Below are 22,072 nucleotides of genomic sequence, written 5' to 3' on the forward strand. Positions count from 1 at the left end.
GATTTAGGATTCTTGGCTTGGCAAGGGAAGAGGTCATCAATGCCCTGCAGAGTTTTTAGGGTAAAGATTTCTACTCTAGGCAACTTCTTCCAGTCTTGTGGTTTTAAATACCATTTGGTGACTCCTAAATTTATATGCCCAGATCTAAATCCCCACCCCCCCAGCTCCAAACTTGCTATCTGTTGGCTCAACTTCTCTGTATGCAAATTAGGCATCTTAGTTTTAGTAAGAATATGGTCCATCACGACATACCCATTTTTCCCCATTTCAGCAAGGACCAACCATCCAGTTGTTTTGGGGAAAAAAGAATCCCTGTCATTTCTCTCTCTTTCTCTTTTTTATCTTTTATGCTTCAGAATACATCCAGAATCTAGCAGGTCTCAACATTTCCACTGCAGCCACCTTGTTCCAAGTCAAATAATTTATTCCGTGGGCATCTGGAATGGTCTCCTAACTAACCTTACTGCGTGCACGTTTGAAGGTCAACAGCCTATCCAACACGAGCAGCCACTTTACAAATTATGCAACTCCCCAGCTCAAAACCATCCAATGCCCTCCACCTCCTTACCCTGCTTAATCAGAGCCCTGCTGATCTCACTAATTTCATTTCCCAGAATCATTACATCTAGGCTCAATGTGCTCTAAGCACCCTAGCCTCCCTGCTTCTTTCCAGAACCCGGAGCATGTTATGCTTGAGGATTTTTTTTTTTTTTAATATTTTATTTGTTAGACACACACACACACACACACACACAGAGGCAGAGACACAGGCAGAGGGAGAAGCAGGCTCCATGCAGGGAGCCCGAGGCGGGACTCGATCCCAGGACCCCGAGGTCACGGCCTGAGCCAAAGGCAGATGCTCAACCGCTGAGCCACCCGGGCTGCCCCTGCTCGAGGACTTTAAACTTGCTGTTCCCTTTGCCTGAAACATCCTTCCCTGAGATTCCTGCAAGGCTCGCTATACTTGCATTCAGCTCTCCATTCAAGTGTCAACTCCAAGAGGTCTTTCCCGACTATTTCACCTAGAACGGCCCACGCCTTACCTCGTTCCTCTACCACTCAGTATTTCCTATCATTTTGGTTTACCGTTTGCCCCTCTCTAGAAGGTGAAGTTCCTACGGAGCAGGGAATGTATTTCCCTGGCGCCTTGAATACATGCATGCTTGGCACCAGAGCAGGAATCCTGCTGGATAGAATGCACCTGGACTGGACTTCTCCTGCCTAACTGCATCCCTGGCTCCGGGAGCTCGCCTCACTCAGGTAAGCACGCCAACCGAGGAAGCCAGCGGCAGGTAAGTGCTGCGCCCGCCGCGGCTGAACCCTAGGTGAGGGCTCGCGCGGAGACCCTTCCCAGCTGCCCGCGGCCAGAAGTGGGCCTTAACACGCTCGGGTTCTCGTCCTTGTCTGGCCGGGAAGGGAACGAGGTAGGCGGGAGAAGACGAGGCGGGCACGGGCTGCGGAAGGTGCCCCGGCGCTACGGCGCGCGCGTGCGGACTCGCGGCTACGCACGGCAGCGCTCGGGGCCGCCCGCCGGCCGTGGGGCGCGGGGCCGGGGCGGCGACTCCCCACCGAGAGCCCGGGCGCCCGGCGCCCAGCAAGCCCGGCAGCCATTTTCCGCAACTAGTCTTCCTAGTAACCCCGCCCGAGCGTGGACGCAAAAAACAAAAAACAAAAAAAAAAAAAAAAAAGGAGGGGGGCGGGGCTCGTTGTGAGGGCCTCGCTCCGGAAGCCGCACCCTCGGGGAAGGCCCCCCGTCCAGGAGTCACGAAACGCGGGGCCAGATTTAACAGTCGGCGGCGAAAGCGCGCACTCGAACGCCAATGAGAGCGGAAGGAGGGGACCGCTCCTGAAGGCTACTCTGCATATCTGGCGATGATTGGCGGAGCTCTCCTGTCTTCTCCTTTGGTATTGGCTGGACTTCCTTGTTCCGCCCACCCAGGGGCTTTTGTGTAGGTACTTCTGATTGGCTCCTCCTGGGTGGTGGCGGGGGGGGGGAAGCCTGGCGTGGGGGGGGGCGCTTGCTCATCGCTGATTGGTGGATTTGAGCCCTTAGCGTCGTCTTCTCGAGGAAGGAGATCGTCCCATCTTCTCCCTGTCCCGTCTCCCGACCCGTACGCTTTTCCCCAACTCGCGCGCACGAATGGTTAAAAAAAAAAAAAAAAAAAGGGTGTGAGGCTCGAGCCCGCCAGCCAGGCCTCCAGCACCTCGCGCGCGCCCTCAGCGAGGACCCGCGCGAGCTGCCCGTGACGCTGCCTGCGCTGTTTGAAACTGCAGAAGAACCCGTTAGGATCTTGGGGAAACTACCGTTCCAGCTGGTTCCGGGGCCCGTGCGTGCCGGGGGGGCGAGTGGCGGGCGCGAGGCGGCTCCTGCCTGTCGTGTCTCTGCAGCGCGGAGACTAGAACCGGCACTTTCGAAGGACGCCACCTCCAATCGCAGTGCTGGCGCGGGCGGAGGCTCAAACACGGGGGTCCTGAGAGTGAGGAAAACGCGCCAAGTTCCCCTCGGTGGTGGAGTGGGAAAGAGCCTAGCGGTTCCGGCGCTCGGCGAGCGGGGCTGCGTCCGTGGTGCTCGCCATCCCGGGGCGGGCGGGGGCGGGCGGGGGCGGGCGCCGCTCCCGGGATGTAGTTGGTGCCGGCGCCGGGCAGCACCGAGCGGCAGCCCGGGTTCCCGCCCCGAGAGCGGGTGGTCACCCCCCTGCGGGGAGGGCGATCCGGGCAGCTTCTCCCGGGTCGGGGGTGGGGGCGCGGCGGGGGCGCGGGCAGGGTCTCACCTGTCGCACCCTCGCACATCCCGGCTGCGCTCGGGGCGTCACCGCCGCGGACCTCGCTGTGGGCCATGATCAGGTAAGAAGGGCCTGGGGAGGAGGGGCCGGTGCCCGGGCGCCGAGGCAGGTCCGGCCGGCTCCCGAGGGGGCTGCGGCGGGGGAGCCGCCAGCCGAGCCCTCCGGGCCCCGCTGTGCGTGTGCGCGTGTGCGTGTGCGTGTGCGGGGGGTGCCCTTCTGCCGCCGCAGGGCTGCGGGGAGGCAGGTGCGGGCTGCGCGTGAAATAGGCCAGCGCCGCGGGCGAGCGAGCCGGGAGCTGCGGCGGGGCTGTCGGGCGCCCACGGCCGCCGGGGAGAAGAGGCTCCCCCCACCCCTCTGGAGCCTTGTCCGGGGTCGGGGGCTGCTACATTTTACGCGTACTCACCTAATTTTTCCAGAAGTATTTCGAAGGCCACGTGTTTTCGACCTTTTGTCGAGGATGCTGTCCTTAATGGTTTTACTTTTACTTTTTTTTTTTTTTTTTTTTTTACCCCCTCTGGGAAATTGGAATGGAGACGTGTCGTCTTGGAAAGGGAAGCACTTAAAAACTAATGAGACTGAGTGTTGATGCTGTCATTGGTTCAGGAGTATTTAATACTCGATTTATTGTGTTTTCGGCGAAACTTGATTTAGACCTAAAGAAAACCAGGAGCAAGAAATGGTGTAGCGTGAGCCAGGGTAGCTGGTAAAAATGCGAGCCTGTCAGTGATAGTAAAGGTTAGTGATTTGAGGGAGCCAGCAGAGCTTATTGCTTAGGATTTGTCCGTTATTTCAGCTGCTGGGTCGTTTTTTTCTAGTACATACTCAAGTCCGGTTTGAGAATGCACTTTCCATCATTTGTTAAGAATTGGCTCCCAAGGAAGCCCTTTTACGAGAATCGTTAATACTGAGAGATCCCTGACAACTTCGCGCAGGCTGGTCTGTCATTGGTGATCGCTTTCCATCAGTAGCACTAAGTGGCTAGAAGCTACGTTGAGCTGGAGAGGGAGGGGGGATGGGGAAGGGGGTCAACTTTCCAGTTGCTTCTAAAGGCTCAAAAATGTGGTTTCACTACTGAGTTCAGAGGCAGAGTGAAATGGTTGTTAGTAAAGACGGGGTTTGGGTGAATTTTGTTAGTTTATCTATTTACCCTACTACTGTGTATATTTGAAAGTCAGTGCTGAGCTTTTGTACTCCAGTAACTCCGGTCAGATCACTTTTCCCCCAGATGTCTTAATGGTAGTAATAGGATGGGTGTATAAAACTGCTATCACAAATACTGCCAGGAGTTTTTTCGATCAAAAGTTTTAACAGAGGAGAAAAGCTTGCAGAAGTCAAAATCCTGTTTTTCCTACTCAAAACAGTATTAGAAATTTGTAGTTTAAAAAAGTTTGAAAAATCAGTGGCGTGTCACGGTGTTTAGTGCATAACAACTTGGGATGCACAAAGTGCAGCAATTATTTACACTACTATCCAACTACATGTTTTATAACTTCTCACTCAACTTAAGTATAACTGAACACCAGATCTGTGCCTTTGCTTACATATGCAAGTTATACTTTAACTGGAATATAGTTGACACACGTTACATTAGTTTCAGGTGTACAACATAGTGACTTGAGCAAGCTGTACTTTAAAGAAGCTTTTTAGAGGCTTTACTTCATGTATTCACAAAAATAACTGGAAGAGGCCTTGGAAGGAAGACTCCTTCACTTGTAACACTCTTGGATTTCCCATTCACTCCTTTCTCTTTCTGACCTTGTATTTTAGAATTAGAGATAGTTGTTGCTCAGTCAATATTTTCTGAATAAGTTAAAATAAAGATTTTTTAGTTAATGCTACTTTACTATAGGCATACTAAAATGGGGATATTTTTGTGATGTGAACCTTAATCCAATAGACTAATAAAAGTTCAGTATCTGATATTTTTGTTGTTTAAGAAAGCTAAGAACAAATGGCAAGCCCTTTCTTTCATTTAAGCGATAAGCATTGAATGCCTGTTACTGGCCAAGCATTGGGTTTTCAAATGTGAAGTTCTGATTAGTTCCATTCCTTGGTAAATCTTCAAAATTAATGATTTTTATTGCTACAGCTGATAACTGAAAAGTAATGAAACCTTTCCCCTGCGATTAACAGATATGATTGATTACAACATCCTTGTATAAATTAATTCTTGTAAACTCCTTGGGATTTGAAGAGAAAATGCCTGGTGTCATACCTAGTGAAAGTAATGGGCTTTCAAGAGGTAGCCCGTCAAAGAAAAACAGACTTTCCTTGAAGTTTTTTCAGAAAAAGGAAACTAAGAGAGCCCTGGATTTCACGGATTCTCAAGAAAATGAAGAAAAGGCTTCTGAATATAGAGGATCTGAAATGTATGTATCTTGAGTATATTTCTGTATTTAAAAAATTCCATATCCATGAAGAAGTCGTGAACTTTGATATCTCCAGACATTCTGACCTGATAGTCTATGAAGGCAAGAAAAACACAGTAGTGAGACAAACCTATTAGCTAATTAGATTAACTAGGAAAAATATTTATTGGTTAAAATTATTTTTCAACTTAAATTTGTAGTGTAACATTCTATGTAGAGGGTAAAGAAATAACGTGATTTTGTGTGTGTGACTAAGAAGACTTGATAGTTCTTGAGCTGTTTAAACTTTATAGTCATACCTAATGGATAAATTATCAGACCTGCTGGTGTATAGTTGCTGATTATATTTAAGATAAACTTCAACATAAAAGCTTTAAAAGCAAAAAAAAAAAAAAAGCTTTAAAAGCAAATAAATCCTTTAGTGACTAAGATCTGAACAAAATGGAACACTTAAGCGACTATACTTCATAAACCCCCCTCTGCTCTGTACTTCAGTGATCAAGTTGTCCCTGCAGCACAGTCCTCACCTGTACACTGTGAGAAGAGAGAAAACTTACTACCCTTTGTGGGACTGAATAATCTCGGCAACACTTGTTACCTTAATAGTATACTTCAGGTAAATGGAGGAATTTTTTTTTTTTTTTTTGCTATTTAATAAAGCTTTAGTAGGCAAAGCATGATGTCACATTTAATATTCTGAGCATTTCAGATTATGTGGGAGTATTTTAATTGTCCATACTGTCTTTGCCTCTGATTGTAAATAAACTAGAATGGGCTAAAGTAATGATTCTAAGTTGCATGTTTACCAGCTTCCTTTTGGGTGAAAGTGATAAAATTGGGATAACAAAATTGAATTGACTTTGGTTAACTGGAAGATGCCAAACCCTTATCTTTTCTGCTTGATTCCTAGTGCCATGGTGGAATGGAATTTAAACCTCTGAACTCTGTTTAATGTACCCTTATAACCATTAAGTCTTAGCAATATGTACTCAGCCTCAGTGCTTTGCGGCTGGTGGGGGAAGACAGTGAGCTACTTATGATGAAATAGAAAACAACTTTTGATGTAGTATTAAATTAATGCACATTTGAAAGTGCTTTACAAAAAAACGTAGGTAGTGTTTTAATCATTTTAGGTATACTGTTTGCTCAGTAAACACTCAGACAACACTCTTTTTATAGGTATTATATTTTTGTCCTGGTTTTAAATCTGGAGTGAAGCACTTATTCAACATTATTTCAAGGAAGAAAGAAGCCCTAAAAGATGAAGCCAATCAAAAAGATAAGGTAAAAAATAAAAACACAATAGATAAAAAATAGAATTCACCTGCTTAGAAATGAAAAATAGATACACAGAGGATTTGGGAGGAGGATAGCAGAGTCTCTCTTAACAAACAGAATTGAATTTCTCAGTATCTTGTGTTTTCAGAAAGGCATTTTTCCCCCATTCTTGTAACAAGTTAGCTAACTAGTCACCTTTTAGTGCCTTCTCCTGCCTTCTAATTTACTGCTTACCACTAAACCTTGTCATTTATATATCACAGTCACAGTTGATCGTACCATCTGTTGTTTTCAAATACTTTTAAAATTTAAGTAAATCTAAAGAAACCTCCAACTTACATCATAAGAAAACCATTCTTTTCCAAATAGAAAGTAATCAAAAAATGTTCTTAAAATTTTTTAGTTTATTTGTATATCTCCATAAAATTAGTGTCATAATGAGATTAAATTTAGCAAAGCTAGTATTACCTAGTGAGACAAAGATAAGGGTGATGAATTTATTTAATGGTTTATGTGTTTCTTTTTTGACAGGGAAATTGCAAAGAAGATTCTTTGGCAAGTTATGAACTAATATGCAGTTTACAGTCCTTGATCATTTCAGTTGAACAGCTTCAGGCTAGCTTTCTCTTAAATCCAGAAAAATACACTGATGAACTTGCTACTCAGCCAAGGCGACTGCTTAACACACTCAGGTATAGCCTTTAATAAATTTTAGGATTCTAGCCTAGCAGCTTATTGTGCTCTTTGGAGGGGGATATATGAACAAGTAAGGGGAGTAAAGGGCAAGGAAAACAAACTACAGATCTATATTATAGTCTCTAGTATCCAGAGGTTCTGGAAATTAGACTTTTTTTTTTTGTAAGTTTGGTACTAAAATAATTCATTAGATCTGAATCAGTCTGAAGCTATTTATCGTCTTTATTCATTTTTATGTGAATATTCATATATTTTTCTGTAGAAATAGTAATATGTTTAATCACGGGATACTGCCCCCCCCCCCGGCCCCCCTGTCATTTTGGTGAAAAATACTTGTTAAATGCCATATTTTTGATCTGAACATTACTGAGTTTCTCAAATACATTTGGTCCTAAGAAATTTCAAATCCGGTATTGTAGGTTTTTATTCAAAATATATTATGCATAAGAACTGTAAATTCCAGATATTCTAGTTTTATTGTATGTGCTTGAATAACTATTAGTTAACTGGATTAGATTTCTTTGTATTATCTTAAACTTTATCCAATATATAAAGTAGTGGTATCTAATGTGTCATAGGGTTAAATTTTTAAAGTTTAAGAATAGACCTAGGGTAGGGCACCTGGCTGGCTTAGTTGGTAGAGCATGCAACTCTTGATTTAGGGGTTGTGAGTTCGAGCCTCGTGTTGGGTGTAGAGATTACTTAAAAAACAAAAACACCAGACTTAGGTGTAAATGCACTGTTACATGTTTGTTAATGAGCAGTATAGTATAGCATGGTGGCCAAGAGCAGGTTGGAATCAAGGCTTTGCATCTCTTTGCCCTTGGGCAAGCTACCTTATCTGTAAGTCATGGTGATAATAGTACTTAACCTCATGGGATTATTGTTAGAATTATGTTATATACATAATATAAAAAGCATCTTGAATAAAACCTGGTACATGGTAAACTATATATATACTAGCTGCTACTAGTGTTTAGAAAAGGATGAAAGTATTTATGATAATGAGGTAAAATTTGTTTTTACTTTTAGTCACAAGTTTAGTTAGGGAAGAATTTTCAAATTAGTAGTGAAATATTTTTATATTTTTAAAGTAATTTGATATTCCTCTAAATGAATTAATTTCTCTATAGAAAGGAGTTTTTCTGTATTCTATCTTAAAAACTAGAATAGATGAAATGGAAATTTTTATTTATAGGGAACTCAACCCTATGTATGAAGGATATCTACAGCATGATGCACAGGAAGTATTACAGTGTATTTTGGGAAACATTCAAGAAACATGCCAACTCCTAAAAAAAGAAGAAGTAAAAAATGTGGTAGAATTATCTACTAAGATAGAAGAAAAACCTCATCAGAAAGAGGAAATGAGTGGTATTAACAGCATAGAGATGGACAATCTTAGGCCTTCTGAAGATTATAAAGAAAAACTCCCAAAAGGAAATGGGAAAAGAAAAAGTGACACTGAATTTGGTAACATGAAGAAAAAAGTTAAAGTATCCAAGGAACACCAGTCATTGGAAGAGAACCAGAGACAAACCAGATCAAAAAGGAAAGCTACAGGTGATACGTTAGAGATTCCTTCTAAAATAATCCCCAAGTGTGTTTCTGAAAATGAAAGTGCAAGACCCTCACAAAAGAAATCAAGAGTTAAAATAAATTGGTTAAAGCCTGCAACTAAGCAACCCAGCATTCTTTCTAAATTCTGTAGTTTGGGGAAAATAACAACAAACCAGGGATCCAAAGAACAGTTGAAAGAAAATGAATATGATCTTGAAGAGGACTTGGGGAAGTGTGAAAATGATAACACAACTAATGGTTGTGAACTTGAATCTCCAGGGGATAATGTTAAGCCCGTTAATGTTAATGAAGTTAAGCCCATAAACAAAGGTCAGTATAATTTATTCTTAGACATTGATAGGTAGGAGGATTAACAGCTACAGTACTGTAATGTTCTTAGATGCATGTACAACATAAGTCTGGTTCAAGTTGTAAGAGGAAATTTTAACATTGAACATGAACTGTGTGGTGCTTTAAACACTGTGCTTAGATGTGTGTATAAGTCTCATTAATCTTAAGGTAATGTTAATTTATGGTTTATAAACAAGGGGAGTTCAATGCATTTTAATGGAGAGAGAATTACTTTACCCCCTTCTGAAAGTACTTGACAACTCAAGAAATTGCATTTAATACAGTACAATTTTAGAGAACTAAGTAGTTATATTGTACTTGAATTGGATTTCTACCTAATTTCATCCAGATCTCAGGGAAGATATCTTTGGGAAGGGAGTTAAAGTGACACAACTGACTTTCTTAGAGACAACAGTAATTCATATTCAAAACTATCTTTACAGGGAATTTGTGTCATGAGCAAGGCACCTCTTAACGCTAATAAGTTTAGCTATAAATACCTTTTACTCATGATACACTGTAAATGAACTATTGGTTATTTGGGCTGTGCTGAAAGTTTTCCTATTTTTGTTTTAGGTGCAGAGCAAATTGGTTTTGAGCTAGTAGAGAAATTATTTCAAGGTCAGCTGGTATTAAGGACTCGTTGCTTAGAATGTGAAAGTTTAACAGAAAGAAGAGAAGATTTTCAGGACATCAGTGTGCCAGTACAAGAAGATGAGCTTTCCAAAGTAGAGGAGAGTTCTGAAAGTAAGCAGAATCGGAGTCTTGTATGGACTTGTGTGGACCGTGGAATAAGTAGTTTTCTTCAACAAAACAGAGTCTAATAATAGCTTATGTAATTATTGAGAAAGAAGAGCTGGCTTTTAGTGTTTCTGGTATAATAAAATCTTTCTGCTCATATAGAATGACTTGTTAAAAGCATTTGGAAAATTGTGGCATCTTTATTTTGATGTATACAATGGGAAGATGAAACGCTTTAATAACTTGGTTATCAGTCTTTGAGCTATAGGGGATACTTTTAACACAATAATTGAGCCACTGTTTTAGCATAAAACGACAAAAAGTAGGGAAAGGATATGAGAAGTGATTACGAGACTGGCTTACCTGTTCAGATACTGGAAATTAATAGCTAAACTAAAGTCTGTCTTACGGAGAGTAGGTTATCTTCATTTTGCTGTTCCTATCACCTAAATACTTTTTGGCTGCCCAAATATAAATATTTAAAAGATATGTATGTATACACAGCTGAGGATGAACTTAAGTTTCTGAAACTCAAAGGAATTTCTATTATTTGGGAAGGATTAGTCAATAGAAATTGCATGCTAATTTTGAACATGGAACTTGTTTAATTTTTAACGTCTGAGAGGTTTTTCATTTGTGAGTGAAAGGAATTCTCTTATGTAGTTTCTCCAGAGCCAAAAACAGAAATGAAGACCCTGAGATGGGCAATTTCACAGTTTGCTTCAGTGGAGAGGATTGTAGGAGAAGATAAATATTTCTGTGAAAATTGCCATCATTATACTGAAGCCGAACGAAGTCTTTTGTTTGACAAAATGCCTGAAGTTATAACTATTCATTTGAAGTGCTTTGCTGCTAGTGGCTTGGAGTGAGTATTATAAATAAAAGCTATATGAAAAAAAATGAGCTGCTATAAGAAGTTTTGTTCAAAATACTGTAATAGTAACAAAATAGTGTACTAGCATAAACTACTGAAAAGTAATTTATAAAGATTATCTTAGAAAAGTTTGTTCTCTTTTTAACAGTTTACTTGTAAAAATGCATCAATTTCAATCCTTTTGGTATGAATACATATTCTAGGATTTCTTCCCACATCTTTTAATTGAAGATTAAAGATTATTAGAAAGTTTCAAGTTAAATTGATTAAAAGCAGCAAAGAGATTTTATATACATTGAAATTTATTTTTGAGGGGAGAAAAAGGCAAGATTATTTCGTTTTCAAGGTAAGCCAGGAATCAAACTAGTTCTTTGAAGAGAGATTCTTCTGTTAAGTATCTTTGTGACATGTATACATATTAGTGAATTGTTTGAAATTACCATGAGGGTTCCCCAGTAGCTCTCTACACACTTTACTATGCCCGTAGATGACACTTTCAGCAGACTTTTTCTTAAATAGCAGTCTTCACATTAAAATTACTTAAAATGTAAAGTATTTTGGAGTTAAGTGGCATTTAAAAAAACTGATTTTCTCGGGCAGCCCAGGTGGCTCAGCGGTTTAGCGCTGCCTTCAACCCAGGGGCATGATCCTGGAGTCCCGGGATCGAGTCCCGTGTTGGGCTCCCTGCATGGAGCCTGCTTCTCCCTTTGCCTGTGTCTCTGCCCCCCCCCCCGCCCATGTCTCTCATGAATAAATAAATAAAATCTTAAAAAAAAAAAAACTGATTTTCTCATTATAAAGAAAATGGAAGGGAGAATGCCATATATCCTTCACAGAAACAGCTGAATATTAGCACTTAATGATATTTACACAAAGAAAAAATACTGAAATACGTATACAAAATTAAGAATCTGGTTTTTTATGTTTATATGAGCACTAAGGGTCATTCAGACAACTTGATTTCACATTTGGGTATAAAACAATAAATGTAAAGTAGAAATTGCAGAAATCCCCCTTTTTTTTTTCTCCCTCCCAAAGGTTTGATTGTTATGGTGGTGGACTTTCCAAGATCAACACTCCTTTACTGACACCTCTTAAATTGTCACTAGAAGAATGGAGCACAAAGCCAACCAACGACAGCTATGGATTATTTGCGGTTGTGATGCACAGTGGCATTACCATCAGTAGTGGGCATTACACTGCTTCTGTTAAAGTCACCGACCTTAACAGTTTAGAACTAGATAAGGGAAATTTTGTCATCGACCAAATGTGTGAAATAGGTAAGCCAGAACCATTGAATGAGGAGGAAGCAAGGGGTGTGGTTGAAAATTATGATGATGATGAAGTGTCAATTAGAGTTAGTGGAAATACACAGCCAAGTAAAGTTTTGAACAAAAAAAATGTAGAAGCTATTGGACTTCTTGGAGGACAAAAGAGCAAAGCAGATTATGAGCTATACAACAAAGCATCTAATCCTGATAAAGTTGCCAGTACAGCATTTGCTGAAAATAGAAATTCTGAGACTAACAATACTAATGGGACCCATGAATTTGATACAAACAAAGAATCCAGTGACCAAACAGGCATTAACTTTAGTGGATTTGAGAACAAAATTTCATGTGTAGTGCAAAGCTTAAAGGAGTATGAGGGGAAATGGTTACTTTTTGATGATTCTGAAGTGAAAGTTACTGAAGAGAAGGACTTTTTGAATTCTCTTTCCCCTTCTACATCTCCTACATCTACTCCTTATTTGCTATTTTATAAGAAATTATAGAGTATTTTCCTTATGTGTATATTAACAGACCTGGACAAAAGCTGGTAAAGTTGATTACATCAAAGAGTCTAGCTTATCTTTTGAAGCTATTGGATATTATTGGTCTCTCTAGGTTTTTATATAAATAGTGAAATTTGAATTACTGAAAACCATGTTAATTTTTAGAATTTCCAGTAGTAGAGACTAGTGATGCATTAGCTTCTGGGAACAAACTTGTATAGGTTCTTAATTATCCAAATGGAAGCATTTAAACACTTTTGAATTTACACCTATCTTTTGTGTTTGCTTTTTAAAATAAAGTGCTTGTATTTGTATCTCCAGATTTTGGAGTAATTATCTATTTGATGTTTATAGGTCCTGTGGTTTTTCAGCTAAGAAGCAGAATCTCATTTCAGTACATTTAGTTTTATAAGTCATGAAGCCAGATCTTTAATGGGCTGTATTTAGAGGCACAAAGTCCTGGGAAATGTGTGTATTCACAGTAGTGTACATTTTGTGCCTTGAGTCACTTTGAAAAGTGTCTCAGAAAACCTGGACGGCCAGTTCCTTCTATCTTCACAAGAATTTTATATGTATTTATGAAAATGATTCTGTATTCTAGTAAATCTTTTTGGGCATGGACTAATTTGTATCTCTTCATAGTCATATTCTGCACGATCTGTATATAGTATATCAAATTTAGAGGTGTGACCTTAAATTTAACTTTTTTTTTTTTTTAAAACCGGGAGGTCAATAAAATTTAAACTGCTTAACAACTATGTATACAACTGCTCAAATTTTTTTACCTGCATATATTTTTTTTACCATAAATATAGCTGAGTTCTCTTAAAAGAAGAAAACGTATGTGTATGTATAATATATGTATCTATACACACACATACCTAAAAGAGAATAAACATGCATAATTACCTTTAATAGTACTTTGACAGTAGGAAGTGAAGAGATTTTTCAAATAGGAGAAACTGCTTAGTCCATCCAAGTTGTTATACTTAAAAAGTTATAGTAAAAATTGTTGCATACTAGTTGTCCTTTCAAGTAGACATAACTTTATGGAATCCTTTAAGGTGATGCTTTGGGCACACACAAAAATGTGGTTAAATTTTCATTTTATAAATGTATATTAAATCGGTAAATGATCAGTTACCTTATGACTTGTTAAAACATTAAGAACAATTCTAAAGAATATATAAATGTTATTAAAATAACACTTTTATACCCCCATTTCAACAAGAGTACCTATCAACTAATAAATTAGTCACACAATTAAATCATGTCTTATGTTCTTCACAAGATGGTGTATTATTATAAAAAGTCATGGTTCTCACCTCATTCTACATTCAGAATCACTAATGGAACTTTTAAAATGAAACACTGCTCATAAGCTTCTGATGGAATAGTTCTAGGATAGAGCCTGGGCCTTGTACCCAAGAGACTGCCAATGTTAAAAACTATTGGTGTAGGGCAGCCTGGGTGGCTCAGTGGTTTAGTGCCACCTTCAGCCCAGGATGTGGTCCTGGAGTCCTGGGATTGAGTCCCATGCTGGGCTCCCTGCATGGAGCCTGCTTCTCCCTCTGCCTATGTCTCTGCCTCTCTCTCTCTGTGTCTCTCATGAATAAATAAATAAAATCTTAAAAAAAAAAACCCCACCAAACTGTTGGTGTAGATTCTTGATATGAGAAAGTTTAAGATAACTGAAGTATGTGATAAGTGAGGGAAATGTTCAGTATCATACCAGTGTTCTCAGAGGAAGCCTGTTTTTATTCAAGTCAGAAAATAATTAGTATTGCATGGAAATTAAATCATAATTATATAAATTTTAGAGTTCTTGATGTCACTGAGATTTATGTGAAATAATCCAAGCTCTTATGTAATACAGTCTAATGAGAAATGACCTGGGGATTACTAAATATTCTCTCATGTATACCTCCCCCTCCCTTACCTTAAAGAGGAGAGTATTTGTTACCTTATTTTTGTCTTAATGAATTTTCCATTCTTGACTCCTTGTCTTTCTTTCTTGTTCACGTGGATCCTCTGTCCCCAAATTTATTTTTGAGGCTATGTCTTTGACTCCTTAGTTCACCGCTTTTGGTCCAACATTGTTGACTCATCTGAAAAATCTTTCTGTGATTCAATCTTTGAATTGATGTAGTAAGATGAATTTGAGATAATACTGCCAGTTATAAAGGTAGGCTGGGGAAAAGATATCAACCATCTCCTATGCTCTCAGGAGAAGGAGACATTTTTGAGATCTGGTTTCAACATCAACTACAGAATGAAGGCACCATGATCAGTTTTTAAGTGATTCATGTCACTGGTCAGTAGATTAAAGGGACAGATTAAAAATGATACCTTTCTATAATAACTGCACAAAGAAAAAAGACATTGTTCAAAACACTTCCAAAAATCATTAATATATAGTTTCTTGGATAAACTTGCCAAGTAATTGGAATAAATAATTTCAAAAAGATTTTGCCTTAGTTTTTCATGTCATAAAGTTACTTTAAATTTGTTCTTAATTAAAACAGCTATTTTGACTTTTTGTGTATACTTTATAATAAAGTCTATACAAGCATTAAAAAAAAAAGAGTTTTCATTCAACTGGTAGATTAAAATCAAATACCAGCTTTCAGTGTCATTTTATGGTGATGTAATAAGATAGCTCTAAAGCTGATTTCTAGTTTACTAGTTTAGATGTCCAAACTCCTAAAATAACCAGCTTGTTTAATTTGAAACACCGAAATCATGCATTTTAGTTGCTGAGAGTCTATCAGTGTAACAAGATTGAGTGTGTCAAAGATTAAGCTACTGTGACTGGTAGCAGTGATCCCAGTATTGTTATTTGTAAGCAAAAGTTTCATCAGGTAAAGTTATTTCTGTAATGTATCCTAAATCCTGCTTTGGTAGCTAAATGAAAAATACCTTAGAAACCTGTTTTAAGACTTCACAAACCAGTTATCAGTATCTTTACCCACTTATTCATTTATTTAATTTGGGGCTCTTGGGCCCATACAATGTAAATTTTCATTTTTACTTTGCTAGTTTTGGGACTATTTCTTGAATCAACTCAAGATTCTTTTGTCAACAAAAATTTTTGAAGTCTCAATAAAATTAGTGTAAACATTCACATATTTAATAGTACCTTTAAAATAAGCATTACTACATTTAAAATGGTTCCAAAATGAATCTATAAATGGTAATATAAATTAAAAAATACAAACTTAAAGTAAATAAATTTAACATTAGCTATGGTATAAATAATAGTAAATGTATAGTGAGTCATTACTTTGAGTCTTAAAAAAAGATAACAGCATATTACCAGAACATGAGAAACCATGGCCATGATTCTCAAACTTCATGATCTACATTTGATACTGTTTTGGCCACTGTGTTCTTCAATGAGTAGTAAATCAATGCTAGAATTTCCAGAATTAAGTCCCAAGTCTTGTTTTTCAGTAAATCTTAATTTCTTTTTCACACTCAGTGTTGAATACATGGCTCTCTTCAACTGAATAAGTGCATTTATTTTAAAGATCCATTTTGCGCAGGCTCATCCGACTGAAGGAATCTCTGGGGAGAAAATGAAAGGATATAGTTATAAGTAAATAATTTTTGCATATTCCTTTAAAATATGCTTCACATACTTCTTTCTGCCAGAGTGGTATCAAAGTTTTGCCACCAAAAACTTAAAATATTTTTTTGCCATCAAAGTTCTTAACTTTCAAGTTACATGTTCATCCTGCACATTCTGCCTTATATATTTTTTTTATAGATTAAAAACACACTTTGCCAAGTGCACTGATCATTTATTCATTTGTCCAATAGGTGATTAGATACTGTGATAAAACAGGAGCTAAGGGATAATGGGAGAGATTTCAGGAAAAGACTTGAGATTACTAAAAGGCAAAAACCAGGTGTTATTTAAAATTTTAAATCCTAAGAATTCAGTGGTTCGCAAACTCCTGGGTTTTAGGTTCCTTTTTACACTTAAGAATTGAGGACCCCAGGAAACTTTTATGTGGATTCTATATTGATATTTACCACATTAGAAATTAAGAAAATTTTAAATTATTATTTTATAAAATAACCCATTATATGTTACTATAAATAGCATTATTTTTAAAACTTGTAAGAATTTTAGAAGAGTGGCATTCTTACTTAATGTCTAGCTTAATAGAAAGCCTAGATTTCTCTTATCTGCTTCTGCATTAAATCTTTTACAATATCACATTGCACTCTGGAAGACTCTATGGTACTCTCATGAATGAACAAGAGTGGAAAAAGTAAAATAGTATTGGTATTAATATGAAATTAGTTTTGACTTGGGAACCTCTAAAGGTCTCAGGGACCCCTTTTTATATGTCCCCAGTCACACTTTGAGAACCACCATCTTAGTAACTTTTAAGCCTATTAAAAATAATATTCCAGATTTTGTTAATCAGTAAAATAAATTCAAAATTCTATGGAAATGTTATATTCTAAATTCTCAAGAAATTAAAAGTGAGGGAGGGATAATATTCTTCACCTCTTAATGTATTTTTCTCTATCCTAAAACTGATTTCTTCTGTTTATCCTTCCTGCCATTAAGGTTAAACCTAGAGGCTTAGATCTCCAAGAAAGGAGAGGGCAAGTAGGAAAAGATCATCTTTGAATCTCAAAGCTTGGTTTTCTGGTTCTGTAGAAAATCTTGAAAGGTAGGCATTGTTAACACACCTCTATCCGCCACCCCACCTCAGAAGAGTGTTTTTAATTCCAGAAAAACTACCTGCAAATATTAAGAAAAGCTTGAGGGATTGACCATAACATAGGTCACAGAGGAAGGCAAAACTCAGGATTATGGTGCTACTGGAAAAGGGAAAAGCTCCTTTAGATAGGAAGGCTACAATGTTTCTACTGAGATGGGCTGCAGATTTGGAGGAAGCAAGACTAGCATTTACAGAGGTCCTGACTAGGTCAGGAACACAGTACCTTCTTCCCAGGACCTTGGACCAATGAGTTTAAGAATAGTGGAGGTGGGTAAAGGCAACAAGGATGCAAAAGTTCCAAAAAGAAGGGAAGCACAAAGCAGATGGGACTGGTGTTGCTTCCCACTGATAATTTTTTTTTTCCCACTGATAATTTTTAATGGGTGATATATCAGTATAGGATGGTGGATGCAAAATATATTTTGCAGAGATAGGATTTTATTTTTTATTTGAATTTTAGTTAATATCCAGTGCAGTATTAATTACTGGGTTAGAATTCAGTAATTCATTACTTAAAACACCCGGTGTTCATCACAAGTGCCCTCTTTGATACCCATCCCCTACTTCGCACATCCCTCCCCCACCCCACCTCCTTGCATCAACCCTCAGCAGTTTGTTCTCCATTTACAGAGGATTTTTAAAAGGTCCCTGTCTACCCCTGTTACTGTACAGCTAGGACAATGCTCCATGTAGGGGACATGACCTTATAGCAGGCACTTAGTAGACACATTTTGAATGCATGTGTCATTTTTTTCTACATCACTGAAGAATAGGGACTAATTTCCAGATGATCAAATAGCTCATTTGACTTTCTTTTGCAGTATGTTATACCATGCATATACACTGTTTTTATATACGCAACTTCAAAAGCCTTCCAGATGTTAATTTATTAACTAAGTGCAGTTCAGTAGCTTTACTGTTACTAGTTCAAAGGGTGGTCAAATAAATGCAAACTCCACGATAATTCAATGGTTGTATGTACGTATGGATTTCAAAATGCAAAAATAAGGGCAGCTAACATTTAGCAGTTATCATGCCCTTTCCAGAATTCAGGTGCCAAAGTAAAATGTTAAAGCATTGTCCTTGGAACTTTACATGCCTAAAATTTAATCACCACAACAACTTCTTAAAGGTAAGCATCATTTTGTCTGTCACAATTAGTGAAGAAAAATACTGAAGCCCTCTTGATACTCAATGGATGGGGTTGCCTGTTTTAATTTACTGTTTTTATTTACTGTTAGAGCTGAGGAAAACGAGTATCTGGTTCCTGATACATTCTAGTAAATTCTCCCATATAAACAAAGTGTGACATGATTTAAAAGAAATAGTTTTAGGAGGCCAGATTTAACATGTTGTGTCCTGGTTAGTATGCATACTTAACACAACTTTTTTATTCTCAAATTATAGAAAGAAGAACTGACTTCTATCTTGAAGGCTGATTCATTTTAGGGTTATTCATAATGGGTTAGTTGAGCTTGTTAGGTTTCAAGAGACAATATCTGAAACCATGTAATAAAAGTTACACTAATTCCTTATTATTAAACAATTCAAAAAAAATAAACAATTCAAGGAGATTTCGTTTTCTTGAAGATATGCAAAATAACAGACATAAAGGAGCATACCTGTGGCAGGTGACAGGTAATACTGCCTTGTATAACTGAGGGATTTTTCTGTTTATCAGAGGCTGTAAGGCCTCTTTAAGGCGATGGTAGTTTCTCTCCAGTTCCCTTTGATATTCCTTTTGATCTGGCCCAATTAAGCTCTTATTTTTTCTTAAGGCATCCTCACACCTAGGAAAAGCAAGTGCGTTAACAAAAGATTTCTTCTTGTCTAGTTTGAGGGCTTGATGCTATTATACACATTCACCATGATGACATCATTCAATTTTTCAGTTGTAGGCTAAATATCCTCTCTCTCGCGTTGGGAAGGCAGGGAACAGATGCCCAACTTGAGTTTCTTTACAACTCTAACATTCACTAATAGTCTTCATTTAACTGAAAATTAGTTTTTTTTTTAAGTTATGTATTTTTAATGTTACGTATTAAGCCATTTTTCCACATATTACCACCATTAGACTAAAAGCTCCTTAAGGGATTTAACCCTATGCATTTATTTAGCAACAATGGCATCTGGCACAGTGGTTTGCCAGTATTCAAATAAGCTGCTTAAATGAACAGTCCTTGATAACAATCCTTTGTCCAATTTATTCAGATAATTAAGAAGTACCTGGACCCTAACAGATCAATGTAGTAGGATGTTAAATACTGCACACGTGTATACTTGCCGAACTGCAGCTAAATGATGTTCAAAGGAAAGTGTGTAGTCAGTCTTATATACTTCTATATTTTTTAAAGCTAAAAGTGAAGTTTAGCAACTTGAACAGAACGAAGTCAAAATCACAAACTTTCCACACAGAACACAACCACCTACAAATTCTACTAAACATTATTTTTTAAAATTTATTTTTATTTTTAATTTTTAAAAATATTTTATTCATGAAAGACACAGAGAGAGAGAGAGAGAAAGAGAGGGGGAGAGAGAGAGGCGCAGAGACACAGGCAGAGGGAGAAGCAGGCTCCATGCCAGGAGCATGATGTGGGACTCAATCCCGGGTCTCTAAGATCATGCCCTGGGCCGAAGGCAGGCACCAAACCACTAAGCCACCCAGGGATCCCCTCTACTAAACATTCTAAGGAGAGGTAATAATCCTCCTCTTCTAAGGAGAGGTAATAATCCATTACATTCTAATGTAACACAATTATTCTATAGTATAGAGAGGAAAAAAACCCAACCCTATTTCTGAGAAGAGTTTCCAACTACTATTTTAATGTTGGGATACCAAAACCTTATGGGACTATAAAGGAAAAAAATGTTTATCTCACCCATAAACACTGTTGCAAAACTCCTAAACGAGACCATAGGAAACTAGTGTCACACACACGCCCCTCATACACACCTCTTTGATAAAATTCCATTTGTTATGATGAAAATTCAGCAACAAATAGGTGGGAACTTCTTTAACCTAATTAAAAGTATCTACAAAAAAAAAACCTGGAGAAAATACTATATTCAATGATGAACATTTTTTCCTTTTAGATCAGGAACAAGAAAGTGATGCTCTCTATCATACATCATTCAACATAGTACTGGAGGCTCTAAACATCACTGTAAAAAGAAAAAAAGATTCTACAGATAAATTACTACAATTAAGTGAGTTTGGCAATATCCTCATGTAAAAGTAAAAAATTCAACTGCACTGTGTATACCAGCAAACAAAATATAATTCTAAAAGATACCAGTGGATCCCCTCTACTAAACATTGAGCCTGGATGGCTCAATGGTTGAGCATCTGCCTTTGGCTCAGGGTGTGATCCTGGAGTCCCGGGATCGTGTCCCACATCGCGCTCCCTGCATGGAGCCTGCTTCTCCCTCTGCCTATGTCTCTACCTCTCTCTCTGTGTCTCATGAATAAAGTAAAATTAAAAAAAAAAAAGATACCATTAATGAAAGCATAGAAGTATGAAATACCAAGGAATAAAATCAAGATATATAAGACCGCTACAGAAAATTAAAATATTAAGAAAACAAAAGAATCAAGTAAATGAGAAGAACTAGGTCATATGCATGAACTAGAAGAGTCAAGATATAAAGAAGTTGCAACTCTGCCAACTTATCTACAGATTCAGATTATTAGTTTTGGGCGGGGGGGTAGAGAGGTGACAGGAATGATAAATTGATTCTATAATCTATATCAAAAGGAAATGGGCCCAAAATAATCCTTGAACAAAAGGTGAAATTGCTTTATCAGATATCAAAGTTTATTACAAAGGTGCAGTAATTAAGACAGCATGATACTGACTCAAAGACACCATGGAAGATAATCAAGATCACAGAAACAGATGCATTTAACGTAAGCACCTGATTTATAATAATATTGCAAAGCAGAAGAGAAAGGGCAATCTTTGAAATAAGTGGTGCCGTGTCAACTGGATATTCATATGGAAAAGAACTGAACCCCAATTCACAACATAATAAATGGTATTGAGATAATTATCAATTATCAGTATGGACAAAAATCAAACTAATCCCTACCTTGAACCATACTCAAAAACCAACTGCAAGTGGATTTAAAAAAAAAAAAAAAGCCATTTCTGCTTTCTTCCCCTTTTGTTTCAACTATATTGAATTTTAGAGACATCATTATATTGGGTTTTACAACTCAATATAGAATATTACTATGACCTTAGCAAAATAATTTAAGTTACAAAAAGCAGTAGTCATAAGGAAAAGACTGAATCCTTTAGCTACATTTAAGAACTTCTGTTTCTTTTTAAAAGAGTGGTTAAGCCCCAAATTAAGATATTTATGAGTATTATTTATCCAGATTATGTAAATACTTAGAAATCAGTAAGGAAAATAATTCAATAGGAAAATGGCAAAAGACTTGAACATGTCAAAAAAAAAAAAGACTTGAACATGTAACTTGACAGAGAGGAAGGTGAAATGGCTAACACACACACACACACACACACACACACGATATTTGACTCTCTGAAATAGAGAAATGCAAATTTAATCCACAATCCTGTATCACTTGACACCCATCAAACCGGTAAAAGTTAAACTGCTAGACCATACCAAGTAATGGTGTAGTTAAAGGAACTCTGGAACACTACTGGTCAGATTTCATGTGGTCTTAAATACTTTGTTTTTATTTTTCAAGTTCTTAAAAGTTTTTAAACTTAATTCTAGGGTAGTTAACGTGTAGTGTTATATTCATTTCAGGTGTACAATATGGTGATTCGACGAGTCTATACATTACTCAGTGCTGATCATGATAAATGTACTCTTTAATTCTCCTTCCCTCTGGTAACCATCAGCTTCGTTCTCTGTAATTAAGAGTC

General features: G+C 38.0%; 3 protein-coding genes across 15 annotated transcripts in view; 1 reads left to right on the plus strand and 2 right to left on the minus strand.

Annotated features, from left to right (window-relative positions):
- The window catches only part of LOC144310718 (uncharacterized), a 100,000-nt gene extending 97,039 nt beyond the window's left edge, over nt 1-2,961 (minus strand). For 2 of the 4 annotated variants that reach the window (XR_013376386.1, XR_013376385.1), the window contains exon 1: nt 2,772-2,961. Coding sequence is in view for 2 of the 4 variants with exons in the window: in XM_077892072.1 (XP_077748198.1) it covers nt 2,305-2,838 (534 nt within the window). In the remaining 2 variants the exon portion in view is untranslated. Of the gene's footprint in view, nt 1-2,304 lie in introns of all 4 variants that reach the window. The other 2 variants (XM_077892072.1, XM_077892070.1) reach the window with 1 other exon arrangement.
- Nucleotides 1,793-20,419, plus strand: USP1 (ubiquitin specific peptidase 1). 6 transcript variants are annotated; one of them, XM_077892059.1, is made up of 10 exons: nt 2,686-2,844; nt 4,917-5,152; nt 5,648-5,768; nt 6,332-6,436; nt 6,962-7,122; nt 8,325-9,016; nt 9,614-9,784; nt 10,442-10,643; nt 11,691-11,932; nt 20,265-20,419. In XM_077892059.1, the coding sequence occupies exons 2-10, from the start codon at nt 4,983-4,985 to the stop codon at nt 20,402-20,404; spliced, it is 2,004 nt and encodes a 667-aa protein (XP_077748185.1). In that variant the 5' UTR covers nt 2,686-2,844; nt 4,917-4,982; the 3' UTR covers nt 20,405-20,419. The 6 variants fall into 6 exon arrangements, with proteins under 6 accessions (XP_077748183.1, XP_077748182.1, XP_077748185.1 ...); XM_077892060.1 differs by lacking the exon at nt 20,265-20,419 and adding an exon at nt 12,781-13,184; XM_077892057.1 differs by lacking the exons at nt 2,686-2,844; nt 20,265-20,419 and adding an exon at nt 1,793-1,949 and having other exon boundaries at nt 11,691-13,184.
- Nucleotides 15,386-22,072, minus strand: part of DOCK7 (dedicator of cytokinesis 7) — a 219,246-nt gene continuing 212,559 nt past the window's right edge. For all 5 annotated transcript variants that reach the window (XM_077892050.1, XM_077892049.1, XM_077892048.1 and 2 more), the window contains 2 exons: nt 18,791-18,958; nt 15,386-15,993 (listed from right to left, as the gene is read on the minus strand). In XM_077892050.1, the coding sequence (XP_077748176.1) occupies nt 15,951-15,993; nt 18,791-18,958 (211 nt within the window). In that variant the 3' untranslated portion in view covers nt 15,386-15,950. The remainder of the gene's footprint in view (nt 15,994-18,790; nt 18,959-22,072) is intronic.

This window comes from Canis aureus, chromosome 3, assembly GCF_053574225.1.
Source record: "Canis aureus isolate CA01 chromosome 3, VMU_Caureus_v.1.0, whole genome shotgun sequence".
NCBI classification, from domain to species: domain Eukaryota; kingdom Metazoa; phylum Chordata; class Mammalia; order Carnivora; family Canidae; genus Canis; species Canis aureus.

Excerpts from the sequence above, each read along its gene's own strand:
- USP1 (XM_077892057.1), top strand. The coding sequence starts at position 4,983 with ATGCCTGGTGTCATACCTAGTGAAAGTAATGGGCTTTCAAGAGGTAGC. Across the intron at positions 5,153-5,647 it reads GAATATAGAGGATCTGAAAT|TGATCAAGTTGTCCCTGCAG; the intron begins GTATGTATCTTG and ends TCTGTACTTCAG. Across the intron at positions 9,785-10,441 it reads AGTAGAGGAGAGTTCTGAAA|TTTCTCCAGAGCCAAAAACA; the intron begins GTAAGCAGAATC and ends TCTCTTATGTAG.